Here is a 19,162-nt window from a genome sequence, read left to right as displayed (position 1 = left end):
ATTCCATCTCTCACACATTTCAGAATGCTAAAAGTCACTCTCATATTTACATACCCCATGTCCAGAAGCTCTCACCAATTCCGGAGTCCGGCTGTTGCCCATGCCTGCTTGTTCTTGTGGGTCTGTGTCGCATGTGACTTGGCCCCATCCAGGTAGTATGACTTGTCGCTTCTGGCTGTAATAACCTATTTGGTAGTCCTCATACTATGCCTGAGGGTGCGATTCAGTGGGGTGGCTAGCTGGGAACTGCTGTGGTGGGCAGAGCCTGTTCTCGTTAGCGCCGCCTACAGCGACATGTTTCGCCCACATGACCGTGAGCTTCGTCAGGACAAGCAGAGAGATACACTGCAGGATTCGTGCATGGCACCAGTGATCTGCTGATCGCTAGTGCAATGCTTTCCAGGCTCCCAAAACAAAAAATAGTAAATGCACATTGTTTTTTTACCTGCAAAAAAATTGTATTATTTATTATTTTTTGTTAAAAAGAGAACTTATCTTTTAAAAGTTAGTAAGGTGACTTTACAGAAGATTTACCATAGGACTTATTTTGCCTGGTGTCTTTCTCATCTGTATACTGGGAGTTGCATCCTGACTTTTTTCTATAAAGGAGTCAATCAGGGTTTGGCCTTGAGCATGATCAAGGGTCAGGTTTCAGCCTTAGCAGTCTTTGGTGCATATAAAAATAAAATAAAAAAGTGAGCACTCTCTGGTCAGCAGCTAAAGCACTAAAGGTAACCAATATAAAACCTTGTCAAAAACAAAATATATAAGTGCAGCGCTAAAAATAAAGAGTATTATAATTGTCTGTCCATCAATAAATAATTTCAATAAAATTAAATGCCCAGGATATGTTAAAATGAAGGTGACAGTCTGTGCAGATAAATGGTGCGGAATCACAGTAAAATCCAGTAGTGGTGCTCCAAATAGTGTGGTAAAATTACGCACTCAGCAGATGTTTAATATATATATGCATTAAATGAATCAGTAGAGGTCTCCTTAAGGATATGGATCTGGTCTAGGTCAAGGATAATCCTCCCTCTAGGTGGTGGTGTTGTCAGAAGCACACAGAAAGTAAAAGGATCCAGCTGGCCAGAGGTCCCTTTAAGGAATGGATGGGTGCTGATGCCTGCGTACAGGAACTCCCTTCTCTGGATACTTTAGATGGCTGGATCATGTGGGCTCTATAAATAAATAGCTCCTCAAGGGAGACCATAAAGAGTGCCCATAGTGTAGTAGTTTAAAATATAATTTATTATACAAACAAATTTGCAAATTCCTCAGTATTAAAAAGCAAGCAGCGTCAGGTATATGGTATGGACTAACCATCCAGAAAGTAAGATGGCCGTCGGGCCTCCACGTGGCTCTGGCAGCGTGATGTCACGGCATCTTGGCTCCTAACGCATTTCGTGCGCACACACTTCTTCAGAGGCGGATACCAATGGCACGATAACGTTAACACAATGTATTTATAGGCAAAATGGCTCGTGCGCATTACGCCGGCGCCATTTTGCCGTAGCCCAAAACACAGTATATGTCCGCGCGCATGCGTGGCGCCATTTTGCCTTGGGTTTTCTAAGGAATCATAATCATAGATGCCGGATTGGAGTAAGTAAAAAGTTACTAATTAGCCAGGAGCTTTAATCCTAGTGAAATCAAGGTAAATTAGGTTAGCTCATACAAGGCAGCAGGTCGTCTGCATAAAAAGGCATCTTTTCTTCCCCATCAGTAATCTGACAACCTTGAACTTGCACATCTCTACAGGTCAGTTCAGCCAAGGGATCAATGGCAATAGCAAGTATGGGTGATAAAAGGTACCCCTACCTACCTCAAAGGGCTCAATATTTTGATTATTTACTTAAATTCAAGCCATTGGTTGGCACCCACTTGATAAAGGTTATACCAAAAACAAATTGTTCAAGGAACGCAAATAAATATGGTCATTCAAACACTTTATGCGTCTCTAAAGAAGCTGGCACTCTAGAGGCTGGGCCATTCAACGGAATCTGGATATTTTGTGAATAGACGGTCAAAGTTGCATACCATTCAATAGGATATCCATCCAGGCTGGGTGTTTTATTAGGTGGGAAGGATGCATCTATTTCTTCCATAAGAGGAAGATCTAATATGGTAGCGTGCTGCATAGACAGTTTTTGAAAATGTAAGTTTGCTAAAAAGAGGGACATGTCTTCAACAGTATATCCCATCTGATACTTAAACAAATGAGAATAGAACTCAGAGGAGGCAGAAGTTATGTCTTTTGATTGAGACCTCAGCACACTAGATTGATAATAAATGCAAGGTGTATTCAATCCTATATAATGATGGCAATATCCTGCTATTCTGATCAACCAATTCAAACACTCATTTTTCATATAGCAACTGATTGATACTCCTTGAATAATCTAGCGCGAGGAAACTACTCTTGGTTTGCGAGTTTTACAGGCTGCTGCATGAGGAGTCTAACCTGTTCTAGTTTCATTGTAGTATGTTTGTATAAACGTGTATTGATCATCTACTATTTTATTTTTGCAGACCAGGATGAATGTGCCACAGAAAAATCTCCTTGTAAAGAGAGTCAATATTGTTTAAACACAGAAGGATCATATTTATGTGAAAGTAAGTATATTGCCTATTTCTAAATTTCTAACTAATGCAAAGATCAAAGCAATAAGGTCAAAATATGGCACTTATAGTTAATGTCCCTGTTGTTTATGAAATGAGTGCTTAGGTGTTTTTATTATTCCTCTGCTTTTAATTGGTATCGCACTCATAGAAACGAGTTTGAACTAGACTTCACGTATATTCCAAAATGCTATAATTAGTTAACTGTTATTGCACCCTTATGTGGACAAAGAAACCAATTCAAACACTTTCTTCAGATGTTTGACATTGTGCTGTGGATTTTTAGATGAGCAATGTCATTAAGGGGGTGGGGCTTTGTCAGTGGGACTCTGAATGATCTGTTCCCTATTATTTGATTTATACTGTGGAGTACAGTTATTTATTTATTTATTTCAGGTACAGTTCTACTACATCATCTAGGGGTTGTTGTAGGGGAACTATACATCGGCACTGAAAAAAATAATGTAGTTCGCCTCTCTATGTAGGTGTGGCTTCACATGTGTGGTACGAATTAAAGCTTTGTTTTTACAACTAATTGACAAAGTATTTGTCCAGGTCAGGTTTAGATCAGGATCAGGTCAGGTTTACATCAGGATCAGGAGAGAAAACCGGCCTGAAATCATATTCACAAACTCATGACATGTGCGGTTCCCGTAAAAGTCAATGAATCTGTAATCTGCACCTGAACAGGAGCACACTACTTAGAGATTGGATATGACTCTTTTTCAATCCAGACTGAAGCCACACTGCCAATAAACCAGATGTATGTGAACAGGCACCATAGGAAGCAATGTTATTTCGCATGTCATGTGGATTGGCTGCAGCTCAATCTGCATATATGTGAATTGGCTCTAAAAGTCTGGGTCAGCAGTCCTGGTACTTTTTATGCATATTGGTTGTGTTTAGACAGATTAAGCTTTGTTTGTTTGTTTATTGTTTTGCTGTTTTCATTAGAGTGTGATGAAAGCTGCTTCGGGTGTACAGGCGAGGGTCCAGAGAAGTGTACAGAGTGCTCAGCTGGATATGTGTTAGAAGATAACAAATGTACAGGTAAGAGAACATCTGTAAAATCACTTTTATTGAAACACTTTTTTGGAACAGACTTGATACTTGAATCAGCTTGTTTACATATAATAAATATTCAGTAGATGTGTGCCGTTCAGCCATAACTTTATAACTAAATACCAACTCCCATGGCTTTAAGTACCATCTCTATGCTGATGACACACAAATCTATCTTTCTACTCCTCACCTCACCCCTTCAGTCTCCTCTTGCATTACTAATCTACTAAGTGACATATCGGCATGGATGTCACTCCACTTCCTCAAACTCAATCTTTTCAAAACTGAGCTCTTAGTATTCCCTCCAGCCCGTGCCCCCTCCCCTGACTTCTCCATCAAGACCAATAATACAACCATCAGTCCCTCCCCTCATGCCAGAGTACTAGGTGTAATCCTAGACTCCCATCTGTCCTTTCAGCCCCAAATCCAATCGCTATCCAAATCATGTAGACTTCACCTCCGCAACATCTCCAAGATATGGCCGTTTTTAACCTGGGAAACTACTAAGCAACTTATTCACTCCCTTGTTATCTCTCGCCTTGACTATTGTAACTCCCTCCTCATTGGCCTACCTAATCACAGGCTATCCCCTCTTCAGTCTATCATGAATGCTGCTGCCAGACTCATCCACCTTACTAACCGTTCCGTATCTGCCACCCCTCTCTGCCAATCCCTCCACTGGCTTCCCATTGCCCAACGGATAAAATTCAAAACATTAATAACATATAAAGCCATTTATAACTCTGCCCCAAATTACATCACCAATCTTGTCTCCAAATATCACCCAAACCGTACTCTCCACTCCTTGCACGACCTCCTGCTCTCTAGCTCCCTTGTCTCCTCCTCCCATGCTCATCTCCAGGACGTCTCCAGAGCTTCCCCCATCCTCTGGAACTCTCTGCCCCAATTTATCAGACTATTGCTTACTCTGCTCACTTTTTGGCGATCTCTGAAAACCTACAGTATCTCTTCAGGGAAGCCTATCCTGCCCTCAGCTAAAATTGGAATCTTTTACTCCTCCTAATAGTCCATCCTCCACAGTTACTACCTTTTTGTACCACTAGCCCCTCCCTCTTAGATTGTAAGCTCCAAGGAGCAGGGCCCTCCTAACTCTCTTGTATTGAACTGTATTGTTGCTGTATTGTCTCCCGTTATGTTGTAAAGCGCTGAGCAAACTGTTGGCGCTATATAAATCCTGTATAATAATAATATTGAGTAGGTCCCACTTTTGCTGCCAAAACGGCTCGACCCATCGAGGCCTGATGTTCGTTGGTATCTGTCATCAATCCTTCAGTAGCAGATCTTTTAAAGTGTAAGGCAAGTAAAAACCTAACTAAGCTTAAATCTACTTCTACCCCCATTCAAAGCCTATTTTATCTAACCTGTAAAAGGAAAAATGCCTATACTTACCTGTTCTGAAGTCGCTGTGGTCCAATCACATGATTGAGTCCCATTGCCAACTTCTGTGTAGAGGAGGGACAGCTGACAACAGACACTTCATAGTAAGGCTATGGGTGACGTCTTCACACAGGCTGTGCAGCCATAGTCCCAATCTTTCCTCTGCACTGAAGCTGGTGCAGGAGAGATCATGTGACCAGACTGGAGCGACTTCAGAATAGGCAAGTATTGGCATGTTTCCTGTTACAAGGTAGATAGAATAGGCTTAAAAGGGGGGTGGGAGTAGGTTTAAGCTTAGTTAGATTTGACCTTCAACTTTAAGTCCTGTAAGTTGTGAGGTGGGGCTTCACTGCCATCAGATCAGCAACAATGTTTAGGTAGGTGGAACATGTCAAGTAACATCCACATGAATGGCAGGACCCAAGATTTCCCAGCAGAACATTGCCCAAAGTTTCACACTGCCTCCAGTAATAAAAGGCCGAGAGAGATGTTAACCTTTCCACACTGTGTCCAGATCATAAGAAACCGCTTTTACTGGAGTTATACTTTACCAGCAACGCAAAGATAAATATTTCCAAGGTGTTCTAAGTATTTCTGAATGAGATTGGGGTGTGAAGATATTTTAATAGTAGCCACAATTGTGGAAGTACATTTTACCAACATGGACAGATTTTATCTTGAACTTAGCAGTAACCTGTGCCTTTCAGGTTCATCAAGAATATAAGGACAATTTACTTGGATTGTAAGGGGTTGTGTTAATACCCCGACTATACAAACAATTTTCTCAAATACTTTAATCCCCGTAAAAGTTAATGTTTGGGTAGTATAGGGGTTAAAGCAGAACTCTGGTCAAAACTTTTATTTCTCTAGTCATCTTCCTGGACGGCACACCTGAGATGACTAGCTCCCCTGGTTGCCGACCAGCTGCAATGTTTTTACTGCGGCAGGGCAGCACATCTGCACACAGCGCCGTCTTTTAACGTCGCTATGCAAAACAGGTAGGGGGCGCGCCCGCCCTACCCATCCCGCCGATCGCGGCAGCGGGTGTCAATCACCGGGTTCCGGCGGCTCATTACCCGCTGGGTCCCGACGATTACCAGTAATCACTGACAGACAGCACGGCTGCAGTGTTTACACTGCAGCTCTGCTAGCTGTCAGTTCAGAGCACGCTGAACCTGAGAGAAGACTTTATCTCTTGGGATCAGCATGTTCTTGTGAAGTACACACCCCGCCCCCTAGTAAAATACTCCCCTCACACACGTAACCCTTTCATTACCTAAAAAATGTTAACCCCTTCCTCCCCAGTGCCATTAGTACAGTGTCAGTGTTTTTTTTTTTTGCACTGATCACTGTATTGGTGTCACTGTGGATGTCAGTGACCCGAAGTCAGTTCCCCCCAGTGTTAAAATGTCCGCCGCAGTCCCGCCATAAGTCGCTGATCACTGTCATAAATCGCTGATCGCTGCCATTATTAGTATAATATAAAAAAAAATCCCAGTATCTTTCCCACCTATTATAGACGCTATAACTTTCACGTAAGCCAATTAATTTACATGTATTGGGAAAAATTTATTTTTTTACCACAAGTTTTTGGAAAATAACAAAAAAAAATTTGGCAGTCTAGCCAAGTACAGGACCCCAAAATCCAATAAGCACCTTCAGGCTTTTAAAGGGCTTTATTTCCTCATTACACTTCCAGACTACCTATCACAGTTTTGGAGGCCCTGAAATGCCAAGATAGCACCTAACCCCCCCAAATGACCCCTTTTTGGAAAGTAGACACCCCAAGGAATTTGATAAAAAGCACGGTAAGTATTTTGCAGATTTCATTTGTTGCCACAAGTTTTTGGAAAATGAAGAAAAAAAACAAAAACATATTTTTTCTATTCTTTTTCTTTTATATTTCAAAACCTTGTGAGAAAAAATGAGATCTGCAAAATACTCACCATGCCTCTTTTTAAATTCCTTGGGGTGTCTACTTTCCAGAAAGGGGTCATTTGGGGGGGGGGGGGTGCTATCCTGGCATGTCAGGGCCTTCAAAACTGTGATAGGTAGTGAGGAAGTGTAATGAGGAAGTTACGCACCTTCAGGCTTTCAAAGTGGTCATTGGATTTCAGGCTCCTGTATGTGGCTAGGCTCCCAAAAAGTCTCACACATGTGGTATCCCCATACTCGGTAGAAGTATCAGAATGTATTTTGGGGTGTAATTCCACATATACCCATGGCTTGTACGAGAAATAATTTAAATGACAACTTCGTGTTAAAAAAAAAAAAAAAAAGTTTTTGTCATTTTCCAGAAACTTGTGGAAAAAAAATAAATCTTCCATGGACTCAATATGCCTCTCAGCAGATAGCTTAGGGTGTCTACTTTCCGAAAAGGGGTCATTTGAGGGTGTTTGTACTATCCTGGTATTTTAGCACCTCAAGAAATGTGATGGGCAGTGAGAAAGTAAATTCCATTATCTATACCATAGTTTGTAGATGCTATAACTTTCACACAAAGCAATCAATATACACTTATTGGGATTTTTTTAACCAAAACATGTAGCAGAATACATTTTGGCCTAAATTTATGACGAAAGTTTGTTTTTTTTGGATATTTTTTATGACCGAAATGAGAAAATATTGTTTTTTTTTCCAAAATATTTTTTTTCAAAAAAATTTTTCTATTTATAGCACCGAAAATAAAAAGTGCACAAGGGATCAAATACCACCAATAGAAAGCTCTATTTGTGTGAAAAAAAGGACATGAATTTCATTCATGTACCATATTGCATGACCACGCAATTGTCCGTTAAACTAGCGCAGCAATGTATAGCAAAAAAATGGCGTAAATTGCAGTATCTATACCATAGTTTGTAGACGCTATAACTTTCACACAAAGCAATCAATATACACTTATTGGTATTTTGTTTTTACCAAAAACATGTAGCAGAATACATTTTGGCCTAAATTTATAACTAACTTTAGGTTTACATATATTTTTTATAGCTGAAAGTAAAAAATATTGTTTTTCTTAAATTTTTGGTCTTTTTTTGTTTATAGCGTGAAAAATAAAAAGCGCACAGGTGATCAAATACCACCGAAAGAAAGCTCTATTTGTGTGAAAAAAAGGAACGTAAATTTCGTTTGGGTGCAGCATTGCATGACAGCGCAATTATCAGTGGAATTAGTGCAGCGCCGAGTAGCAAAAAGAGGCCTGGTCAGGAAGGGGGGTAAATCCTCAGGAGGGCAAGTGGTTAAATTCCCTGCCCTTTCCTCTCCTCCTCAGTTTTTTGATTGTGTTTCCCTGCAGCGAAACGTTTGTTGTTTTTTTACAGACCTAAGGCCTGGGGCTGGAGGTCCCCTCTGTGGGGTAAAACAGCCGAGCTGGAGAGGGCAGACTGTAACCAAGGTCTCTTACCCACTCCAGGGGTCCCAATGTATCGGAGCTTCCCAGGCACCATGGAGGTTTGTCTGACTTTCCAGGGAAGAGCGTCCTTCCTCCCTCTTCCAGGGCAGCAGGGAGGCATATCCAGGAGAGGATCATGCCGCAAGGTCTCTTCTTGTAGGTATGGGACTGCTGGCCAGCAGGAGCCCCAGTGAAGGCAACACAATCCCAAGAGCCCTGCAGGATGGAAGAAAAGGCAGTAGCTGCAGCCAGTGAGAAGGCCACGGGCAATGAGTCTGACTCGGCAGGTGTACCTAGGGGGTGGAGTATACCATTTTAATATGGGCCCCTTGTTTATATCTCCCTGGAAATGCGTGGAACCGCCCAAGAGAGCACCCACAAGACACCTAAGGATAACCTAAGGATAAAGTCCCTGTTCCGCGAGGGTCTTAAATTTAAAAACCTGGAAAAGATAGTACCCTTTTGGGGAAGAGGAGGAAGAGAAATTCTTCAAGACCCCCAAATTAGGCACTTCACTATCTCAAGTCTCTAAAAAATCTGACCTGCCTTTTGAGGACTCGGGTAACATCAAGGACCTGAAGGACCACAGGTCTGAGACGCTGTTGCATAGAGCCTGGGAAGCAAACGCAGCTACTATGGACAGAGCCTTGGCATCCGCTTGTATCGCTAGGAATACTGATGCCTGGATGCGTTGAGTAATTGATCATGTCTCTCAGGGGTTCCAAGAAAAAAGGGGACGCCCAGACTGAAGAGGTGTTGGAATCCCTGGAAGTGGTTAATAAGGCAGTCGCCTACGTAGCAGACACTGCAGTAAAGATGGTCAAGACATCAGCTAAGACTGCAGCGCTTATCAACTCAGCCCGTAGGGCGGTGTGGGTTAAGGCCTGGGAGACGTCTAGCGCCCGGCTCTGTGGTCTGCCCTTTGAGAGTTCATTGCTGTTTGCCTCAGGGCTGGACCAGGTGCTATCTAGGTTTGCTGAAATTCCCCGTGAAGGACAAGGAGAAGAAGTTTTTTGAGCCCCCCTTAGTCAGAGCCAGCAGAGGCTTAGGAAAGACTCTCCCAAGAAATGGGCCAAAAAAGGGTGCCAAAAAAGGAGTTTCCTTTTTATTCTGGCTCCAAACCCACCAGTAAGGATCCCCAATGACACAGATATCAGGGCTGTCCAGGTTTCTCCAGCAATGGGGGAAAAATTCAGAGAGCACGTACATCCTACAGTTGATAAAGCAGGGGTACCAGCTGTAATTCTCTTCAACCCCCCCCCTCATTCCTTTTTGTTGACTTATCCCTCCAGAGACAAGATAAAGGCAGAGGGTCTATTGGGAGGGGTCAGGGATTTAACGTATCAGGAGGTAATTGTCCCTCTGCCAACAGACCAGCTTTTCTGGGGCATTTATTCCCATGTCTTCGTGGTCCCAAAGCATTCAGGGAAATTCCTATTAATCTTAACCCTAAGAAGGTTGAACAGGTTCCTGCATTACAAAAAGTTCTGTATGAAAAGTATTTACAGTGTACGTAAGTTTATGGCCACGGTGGACCTCAGGGACACCTACCTCCACGTTACCATTGCTCCAGAACACCAAGCCTTCTTACAATGACTGGGGGGGGGGGTCAGTCATTGGCAGTTCCAAGCCCTTCCGTTCAGACTAGCAGCCAGGCCGAGGATCTTCACCAAAGTTCTGGCCAAGGTGGTGGTGTATTTACACATTCAGGGGTTTTCCCTCATCCCCTATCTAGATGACCTGTTGATCTACAGGTTCTCACAACAGTAAGTCCTGAGAGACCTTGAAAAAGTGATCTTCACTTTGGAATTTTTGGGCTGGATTGTCAATCGGGAAAAGTCTTAATTGACTCCCTCCCAGACCAAGGGGTTCCTGTGGTATGTAGTGGACTCCAGAGTCCAGAGGCTCTTGCCCAAAGAAAACACCAACAAGGTAGTGGAGGTTGTTTCCAGGTTGATTATGGCACCGGATTGTTCCAGGAGGCACATCATGAGAGTGGTAGGACTCATGAAAACCTGCATCCAGCTGTGGAGTGGGCACAGCTACATTCCAGGGAACTTCAGTTTTTCCTTCTATTCTTGTGGGATAGGAAAACGGAGTCTCTGGATGAGAGGGTGTCTCTCCTGGAAAATGTAAAAGACTCGCTAGGATGGTGGATCAAGCCCCACAATCTGGGGGCAGGAAAACCATGAGCGCAGTGGGATCCAGTGCGGGTAAACACGGACACAAGCGAGTGGAGATAGGGAGTTGACAAGCCGAAGCCTGTGTGAGAGCCGCACCTGAGGGAGACCTCCTCCAACTACAGGGAGTTGTTGGCAGTAGGTCAGGCTTTAAAGTCCTTCGAAGCCAGGATCGGGGAAAAAGAAGTCCAAATTCTGTCGGACAATATGTTGACAGTGGCATACCTGAATCATCAGGGGGCCACTAGATCCTGGAAACCCCTGGACCTAGCTCAGGAGATTCTAGGATGGGTGGAGAGCAGGGTCCTTTTGGTGTCTGTGGTCCACATAAAAGGCTCAGCCAACACGAAAGCAGACTTTCTCAGCTGACAGTTAATGCACCAGTGGGATCTCAATCCCGAGGTCTTTTTACAGCTAAGTCAAGTTTTTGGCAGCCAAGAAATAGACCTTTTTGCCTGCAGGAAAAACAGGAAAGTGAGGCATTATTTCTCCATGGCCTGGAAACGGGTCCGAGGGTCTGGATGCAGTAGCACAGGAATAGGACTTCGAGCTGACATACGCTTTCCCCCCTCTGGCATTGATCCAATGAGTGCTACAGAAGTTGAGATGGTCAAGTTGCAGATTGATCCTGCTAGATCCGTGGTGGCCGAGAAGGGCTTGGTTTGTCACTTTGAAAAGGTGGTCTGTGGCTCCCCCGCAGCGCCTTCCAGTCAGGGAGGATCTTCTCTTGTTGGTGCCAACTGTACACCCCGATCCAGAGTTTTTTCGATTGACGGTTTGGCTCTGAAAGGGAGATCCTTAGGAGAAGGGGGTGTTCGGGGAAGGTAATAGACATTGTTCTCCTCAGCAGGAAACAAGTGACCAGGAATATATGCGCCAAAGTATGAGGTGTGTTTTCTAGTTGGTGTCAAGAAAAGGGGGTTTCTTTTCCCACGGTCCTTGTGGTCTTAGACTTTCTCCAGGCAAGGGTGGATAAAGATATAACAGTAAACAACCTAAGGGTGCAAGTGGCGGCCTTATCGGTCTATTTAGACCAGAGACTTGCATCAGAGCCCTTAGTTAAAAGATTTCTGGGGTCCAAGAAAAGAGTGGCCCCCATTAAGAGCATTAAGAGTCATAGTTTTCCGGCTTGGGATCTAACATTGGTGTTAGATAACCAAATCACCATTTGAGCCAGTGGCACAGATTTTGGTTAGGATGTTATTTTTTAAGTTAGCCTTTCTGTTAGCCATCACAACAGCAAGGAGGATAGGCGACTTTCAGAGCCTGTCAATCAAGGTACCCTTCCTGGTGGTATTAGAGGACAGGGTAGTGCTTAGACAGGATCCTCTTTATATGCCCAAGGACACAAGAGATGTTCTTATCGTCCTTTTGTCAAAACCCTAAGAATGAGAGGGAAAAGAGTTTTCATTGTTTTGATCTCAGACTGTGTTTGTAGACTTATTTGGAAAGAGTAAGTGACTTCAGGAAGTCGAGTAACCTTTTGATTCTGTTTAGCAGCCCAAGGAAGGGACAGCAAGCAGCTAAACCCACAATAGCTAGATGGATCAAACAAACTATCTCCTTTAGCTTATGACCAGTCAGAGGTTTCAGTTCCTTTACACCTAAGGGCTCACTCTACTAGATTGCTGGCGACCTCTTGCGTGGAGAGGGCTGGAGCATTGATTGAACAGATCTTCCCAGCAGCCACTTGGACAAGCCAGGATATCTTCGTGAGACACTACAGGGTAGATCTGTTGTCACCACAGGACCTGGCAATCAGCAGGAAAGTATACAGGCAGTAGGCCTGAGTTCCGTGCTTCTTGTTTCTGGGAAATCTTCCAGGATGGCAGGCCTACTTCCCACCCGTGTCTGGTGTTGTTTTATTTGGGGTAGAAAAGCTTTCATGCACCAAGGTGTGGGAATATTCTTGCATAAACTTAGGAGGGGAGGAAAGGTTGGGGAGTTTAAACTGTCAATTTTTCTATTGTGTTTCCTGTCAGGTGGAGCTAGTTATCTCAGGTGTGCCGTCCTGGAAGATTTCCCAGAAACACTGTTACCGATAAGTGTAACCGGTACTTTTTCCCATGCAGTGGGGCTGTGCCTGCACTGCATGAGTTAAGTGCTCATTTTGTCCAGGGGCTCAGGGAAAAGCTGTACTAACCCATTCCTCCGATCTTCTGGAAAACAGAGCTCCCCCACGTCCAGCTGTGGACTGTTTATGTCATCCTCCCGTCTGGAGCTGGTCTATGGGTGTGATGACCTCAGTAACCGTCCATACTCAGTAGTGGCAGGGACCGGTCTTGTGCTCTGAGGATTGGCAGATTAGGTAAGTGTATCTTTGCTTTCCAAGCCCCTAGACAAAAATTAGCATTTCACCCATGCAGTGCGGGTACAGCCCCACTGCATGGGAAAATAATCATTTTGCCAGGAATTCTTCTTTAAGTGGTTATGTGGTGCTGGAAAAATAGCCAGCATGAATCTCCAAATCAAGGAGCAGAATACATCAGTTCCTGTGATTATATAGGAAATCTGATGACATTTTGGGGATTTCCAGCAGTGACCTTTTCTCTTGCTTCAATACTTTATTGCAGTAGTGCTCTATTACTGAGTGAAAACAGTGAGAGAAAACCACTATTCCAATTCCAATCCTCTACATGAATTGGGAAGGACCTGAGCCAGTCAACTTCAGAGGGGGGTGGGGGTGGAATCGTAAGTAAAACATACTTTAGAAAATAGCTCAACCATTAACTACCACAACTACCCCCCCCCCCCCCAGTTTCCATTACAAAAACAGTGCCTGTTTCAAATAAAAAGAGTATATAAAGTAGGCAGCACACATTTTCTATGGTGTCTACACCAATGCACTACATTGTGTGCTGGTAAAAAGGACATATTGCAGTGTGAAATTGCATTCCAGTGGGTGTGCATTAAAAAGATGCTAATGAATGCATGTGCTATGTTATTACAGACCGTAATGTAGACTGAGCTTGCTTATTTAATGTTGTCATTCTAAAGGAAAATGTCTGCATATGCCACAACAACCTGTAGAATTTATTTATTTATTTGGTAATCCCTAAAAGACAGCTTTGTGTTGCTAAGGGTAAGCACTTTCTCTTGCTTTCTATATATAAGGTCCTGTGATTTTTTTTTTTTTTTTTTGTTTGCTTTTTTTTGTTTTGCATACTGCATTTTTTTGTTATACAGAGAAACAATATTGACATGCCGTATATGACCTGCTTACAGATATGAATGAGTGTGAAACTGATGAGAAAATATGTGTCAGAGATAATGAGGACTGTATAAACATCCCTGGAACCTATAAATGTGTCTGTGCTGAAGGCTTTGAAGAACAGGATGGACAGTGTGTAGCCCTTACAAAGACAGGTAATATTTGTGCAAACTCTATGTAATTCTGTTGGTAGATAAATCAATAAAACGTCTTTGAGCATATTAGGACTTATTATTTATTTCAGGTACTTATATAGCGCAGTCAATTTACACAGCACTTTTACATATATATTGTACATTCACATCAGCTCCTAACCCTCAAGGAGCGTACAGTCTAAGGTCCCTAACTCACATTCATACATAGACATACTAGGGACAATTTAGACAGGAGCCAATTAACCTACCAGCATGTCTTTGGAGTGTGGGAGGAAACCAGAGTACCCACGCAGGCACAGGGAGACCATGCAAACTCCAGGCAGGAGGTGCCGTGGCTGGGATTTGAACCAATGACCCGAGTACTGCCAGGCAGATGTGCTAACCATTTAGCCACCGTGCTGCCCAGGACTTGTGTACATGTGTGGTGTTTGTCAGTTATGGGACTGCATTGCATTTGTTTGGACGTAAAGGAGCAGACAGGATCTGGAGCAGATGTGAAAGACAACCAATCGGCTTCTATTTTCAGCTTGTTCAGTTAAAGGATAAGTTCACTTTTGGGAAACATGTTACATGTTCCACCCGTTTTTAGGGTGGAACATGTAACATGTTTCCATAGCCACAGCCACCACCCCTCCCTCTGACAGATAATTTGAGAAGTCTCCCTGTACTATCTGTCAAATTTTAAACTAGCGTGGCCCTGCGGGGCTCCGCCCACACGGCCAGGTTATTCATTCATGGACTTCCGTGAATGAATGAACTTCAAGTCCCGGCAGCCTTAGTGGCTGTGATCTTGTAGTTTTCAATGAGCTACCACAGAGCTATGAAGCACCATGTTAGTTCATTGAAGCTGCCTGTCAGAATATCTGCTTGCTCATACATCCCGTATGGCAAGCAGATATTCTGACTGGTCTGAAGGAGACCTGCATAGCATCAGTGATCTACTGATTGCTGGTGCAATGCGTTCCAGGCTCTTGTAGACAAAAATAATAAATGCACATTATTTTTTACCTGCAAAACAATGTGCATGTATTATTTTTGTCTAAAAGGTGAACTTATCCTTTAAGCTTTGAAAGTGAAAGGTAGAAGTTGATTGGTTTCTATGCACTGCTGCTCAAATTTTGGCTATTCCAGATTTTGGGTATGTCCTATTGAGATTGCGTAGGCAAAGGAGGCCTTTGCTGTAATTTGAATGCCACTGTACACAAATGTCAAAGCCAGTGTTTGAAAGAAACATCCATGCACACAAGGGATAAAGGTTAATTATCCAAAACTACATGTGCTTAACAAAGATCTGTTTTTTATTGATTTTTGGCAAGTAATAAATATAAAAACCATGGAACTTAATGTGGCCGCTTCAAGACATTCTCACATATTTAGGAAAAAGTATAATCATACTAGAGCATGTGTCTGTTCCTTTCTAATACAATTAGGGCTCATGCACACTGGGCAAAAAAATTGCTGCTTATACAGGATTTTGGCATTTGTTTTCTTCAGCCTGTATAAGCTATATTATTCTATTTTTTCATGCACTTTAGGGTGTTTACAGGCTTCTTTACAGAGGAGCTTTTTTCAGGCTGAAAAAAACCCTTCACAAGTCTGTTTCTGAGAGGAACTTTCTGGCAGAAAAAATGTTTAATGCACATTCAACTGCAGCATTTAGAAGCATTACATGTTCTCAAATGTATACTGAATATAGTAAAAAAAAAAAGAGTAGCGAGGAATATTTTGGGGAAAAAAACGCTTATAAATGCAAATGCCCATAAAGCGCACATATTCTTGTGCAATACGAGCCAATATGAGCATTTTGTTATGCTGCTTTTCTGCCAGAGGTTCTGGCATTTTTTCAGCCACCTAGTGTGCATGGACCCTTACCTGTCTGGCTATATTTTCTTGTAGCTCCCCATGTTCCTATACATATTCACTGATGATGACCAATAAGCCTGAAACAGCTGTATGCAGTTTGAAATAGATGGCTGTTTAATATTAGGCTGTGTAAACAAGATGTACAGTTTGGACAAGTGATATAAAGGAATGTTTCACATGCTTTCTCCAACTATTCTTAAATGAAGAGTCCTTACTAGCTCATGTTCTTAATAGAAGTGATTACATGTAAGCACCTTCTGTTTTCTATAGGCTTTTTAATGCTTCACAGTGAATTAGTGGTGGGGAAAGTGCTTTCTTTCATCACCGCTATTCATAAACCAGTAATACTTTCTCATAATATTTGTTCATTTACATTTGGTTATCTATTTACCAAATAGCAGCAGTGTTCTTATTGCACAATTGGGAGAATATTGTATATAAACATTTAAGTGAAATATGTTCAAATGTTTGCATGTCCAAAGTATCGTTTTTAACAATCTTGCAATTGATTGTTTTACTCCATAGATGAAGAAACCGTTACTCAGCAAAACGTGACATCTGATGCAGCACAAGGATCAATAAATATACATGAGGACCTCTGACCCACATCCTTAATTTAAATATTTTAAGTTATTGGACTCCAACCTGTTATGTGAATAACAAGTTTGGCAACCGTTATCATTTTATCTGGTATTCAGATGGGATTTGCCCTGAAGGCTGCACACATTTCTTTGCAAAAACAAGATGTGTCTTATATTTTGATAATACTTTCTAATAAATGTTTATTCAGTAAAAAATGTATAACGAGCATGCTTTACTGCACATACAGACTGATTTTACTGTTGTGGGTTTAGTAACACTTTAAAGTAAAACATGTTTATGTAGCAGTATGCCCCCTCACCCTCCCCCCTTACTTCCCTGAGCCCTCACTCGTGCCTTTCTGCAGCAGCTCTCTCCCTCACCCCGCTTTGCTGCAAGCAGTCAGGCAAATTCTGTCAGTCCTGTGACATAGTTACGTATTTTCCGGCGTATAAGACAACTTTTTGACCCTTGAAAATCTTCTCACAAGTCGGGGGTCGTCTTATACGCCGGTATACGTCAGGGTGGCACTTTTTAGAGGGGCGGCGCGGTGCCGCCGCTGTCCCCCCCTTCTGACCGAAGGGACACCAAGTACAGGGGTGGGCAGAGGGCTGCTCTCTCTTACCTGGCTCCCACAACGATCCATCCAGGAAGCGCTGCTCCTTCAGTCACTCCGGCCACTCCCTCACTCCTGCCGCTTGGCTCCGCCTCCTCACCGGTGATTGGCCTCCAGAACTGTAGTTCAGGAAAGGCACACAGGCGGCCAATCACGGGCGAGGAGGCGGAGCCGAGCGGACCCGCAAAAATCGAGTGAGGGAGCCGGTAAGTGTGCAGTGCAGAGGTGCTGCTGTAACCACATATGCTGGCTGCAGCAGCACCATACTGGAACAGGGGTCAGCAAGTGTCATTGGTGTCAGCGGGAGGAATAGTGCCCCATCATTGGTGTCACTGATACTAATGATGGGGCATTATTCCTCCCACGGACACCAATGATGGGTTGCTATTCCTCCCACTGACACCAATGATGGGGCACGATTCCTCCCTCTAACACCAATGATGGGCACTATTCCTCCCACTGACACTAATGATGGGACACCATCATTGGTGTCAATGGGAGGAATAGTGCCTCATCATTGGTGTCAGTGGGAGGAATCGTGCCCCATCATTGGTGTCCGTGGGAGGAATCGTGCCCCATCATTGGTGTCCGTGGGAGGAATCGTGCCCCATCATCGGTGTCCGTGGGAGGAATCGTGCCCCATCATCGGTGTCCGTGGGAGGAATCGTGCCCCATCATTGGTGTCAGTGGGAGGAATAATGCCCCATCATTGGTGTCAGTGGGAGGAATAGTGCCCCATCATTGGCGTCAGAGCGAGGAATCGTGCCCCATCATTGGCGTCAGAGCGAGGAATCGTGCCCCATCATTGGTGTCAAAGCGAGGAATCGTGCCCCATCATTGGAATACCATACTGAAATACCATACCATATTGAAATCAAATCTGATGTTTTTTAATTTTCATTTGGTATGCGTTGGAAGAGGGGTAGTCTTATACGGTGAGCATAGCCCAAACCCTATATTTTAACAGGAAAAGTAGGGGGTCGTCTTATATGCCCAGTCGTCTTATACGTCGGAAAATACGGTACATAGTTAATCTGGTAAAAAAAAACACTAAGTCCATCCATTTCAACGAAGAGTATATTCAGCATATACAAAAAGAATACAACATTTTTCATAAAAAAAGTGCAATATCTATTTCTGTCAATAAAAGCATTCAGCATGGGTGCAGGGACTGTTATCCACATACAAGTCAATGGGAATGTAAAGGCACTTTGATATGGCTTAGGAGGTCTGAAACAGGTCCAAAGGATCTCCGACTGAACTCAATTGAAAAGCATGCTGCATTTGCCCACCTACACAAGCTCTAACAATTCCATTGGGGACACGTTTTGCACAATAAGGAAAGTATCCAGTTTTAATGGTCAACTTCATATTCGTTTATGGTTAGGGTAAAGCATATCTAAACCCTACCCAAAAATGTAATATATTGTAGTTTACAGTCTTTAGATGTGGCTGCATTAGTTTTCTTTTTTAGGCTTTCCTTATTTTTACCTGGTGATCCTGCCAGTATCTGTTAATTTTTTGGTTTCCTTTAATAAACCAAGCTGTCCAGCAAAAGTGGCAGTTAGAGGGTTGAGTTGACAAACCATATAACACTGACAGGGATACTTACAATGGCCATTTTTTTATTCACTTGGTTAAAACCTTTTATCCAAAAAGGAAAAAGCAATACAGACAGAACAGAAGGTTAATAAATCACAGTATTCCAGAGGAGCAGACAACATTCTTGCTCCAGCCAAGCAGCAGGTTTCACCATAACCACAGAAATCAGGTACTGTAACTGCTTAGACAGTGTTCGCTTGAGATAGATGGTAATTTGCCAGTGATGTAAAGTCCATCTAAATCTACTAATCCAGGGGTCTCCAAACTGCGGCCCAAGGGCTGGATGTGGCCCTTTGCTAGCCTTTATCCGGGCCCTTGGGGCACTATTCCTCCCTGTGACACCAACGATGGGGCACTATTCCTCCCTGCAACACCAACAATGGGGCACTATTCCTCTCACTGATACAAACGATGGGGCACTATTCCTCCCTGCGACACCAACAATGGGGCACTATTCCTCTCACTGATAAAAATGATGGGGCA

The 19,162-nt window shown here is 43.1% G+C and overlaps 1 protein-coding gene across 1 annotated transcript in view; it reads left to right on the top strand.

Annotated features, from left to right (window-relative positions):
• The window catches only part of CRELD2 (CRELD disulfide isomerase 2), a 37,788-nt gene extending 21,109 nt beyond the window's left edge, over nucleotides 1–16,679 (top strand). The window contains exons 7-10 of the mRNA XM_089684718.1: nucleotides 2,533–2,616; nucleotides 3,577–3,672; nucleotides 13,879–14,019; nucleotides 16,408–16,679. Coding sequence (XP_089540844.1) covers nucleotides 2,533–2,616; nucleotides 3,577–3,672; nucleotides 13,879–14,019; nucleotides 16,408–16,484 — 398 coding nt within the window. The 3' untranslated portion in view covers nucleotides 16,485–16,679. The remainder of the gene's footprint in view (nucleotides 1–2,532; nucleotides 2,617–3,576; nucleotides 3,673–13,878; nucleotides 14,020–16,407) is intronic.
• Nucleotides 16,680–19,162: the final 2,483 nt, after the last annotated feature.

The sequence above is a fragment of the Staurois parvus genome, unplaced genomic scaffold (assembly GCF_062004578.1).
Source record: "Staurois parvus isolate SC_StPar_1 unplaced genomic scaffold, SC_StPar_1.0 ptg000019l, whole genome shotgun sequence".
NCBI lineage: Eukaryota > Metazoa > Chordata > Amphibia > Anura > Ranidae > Staurois > Staurois parvus.
The sequence above is the reverse complement of the archived record's forward strand: the minus strand, read 5'-3'. Positions and strand labels throughout refer to the sequence as shown.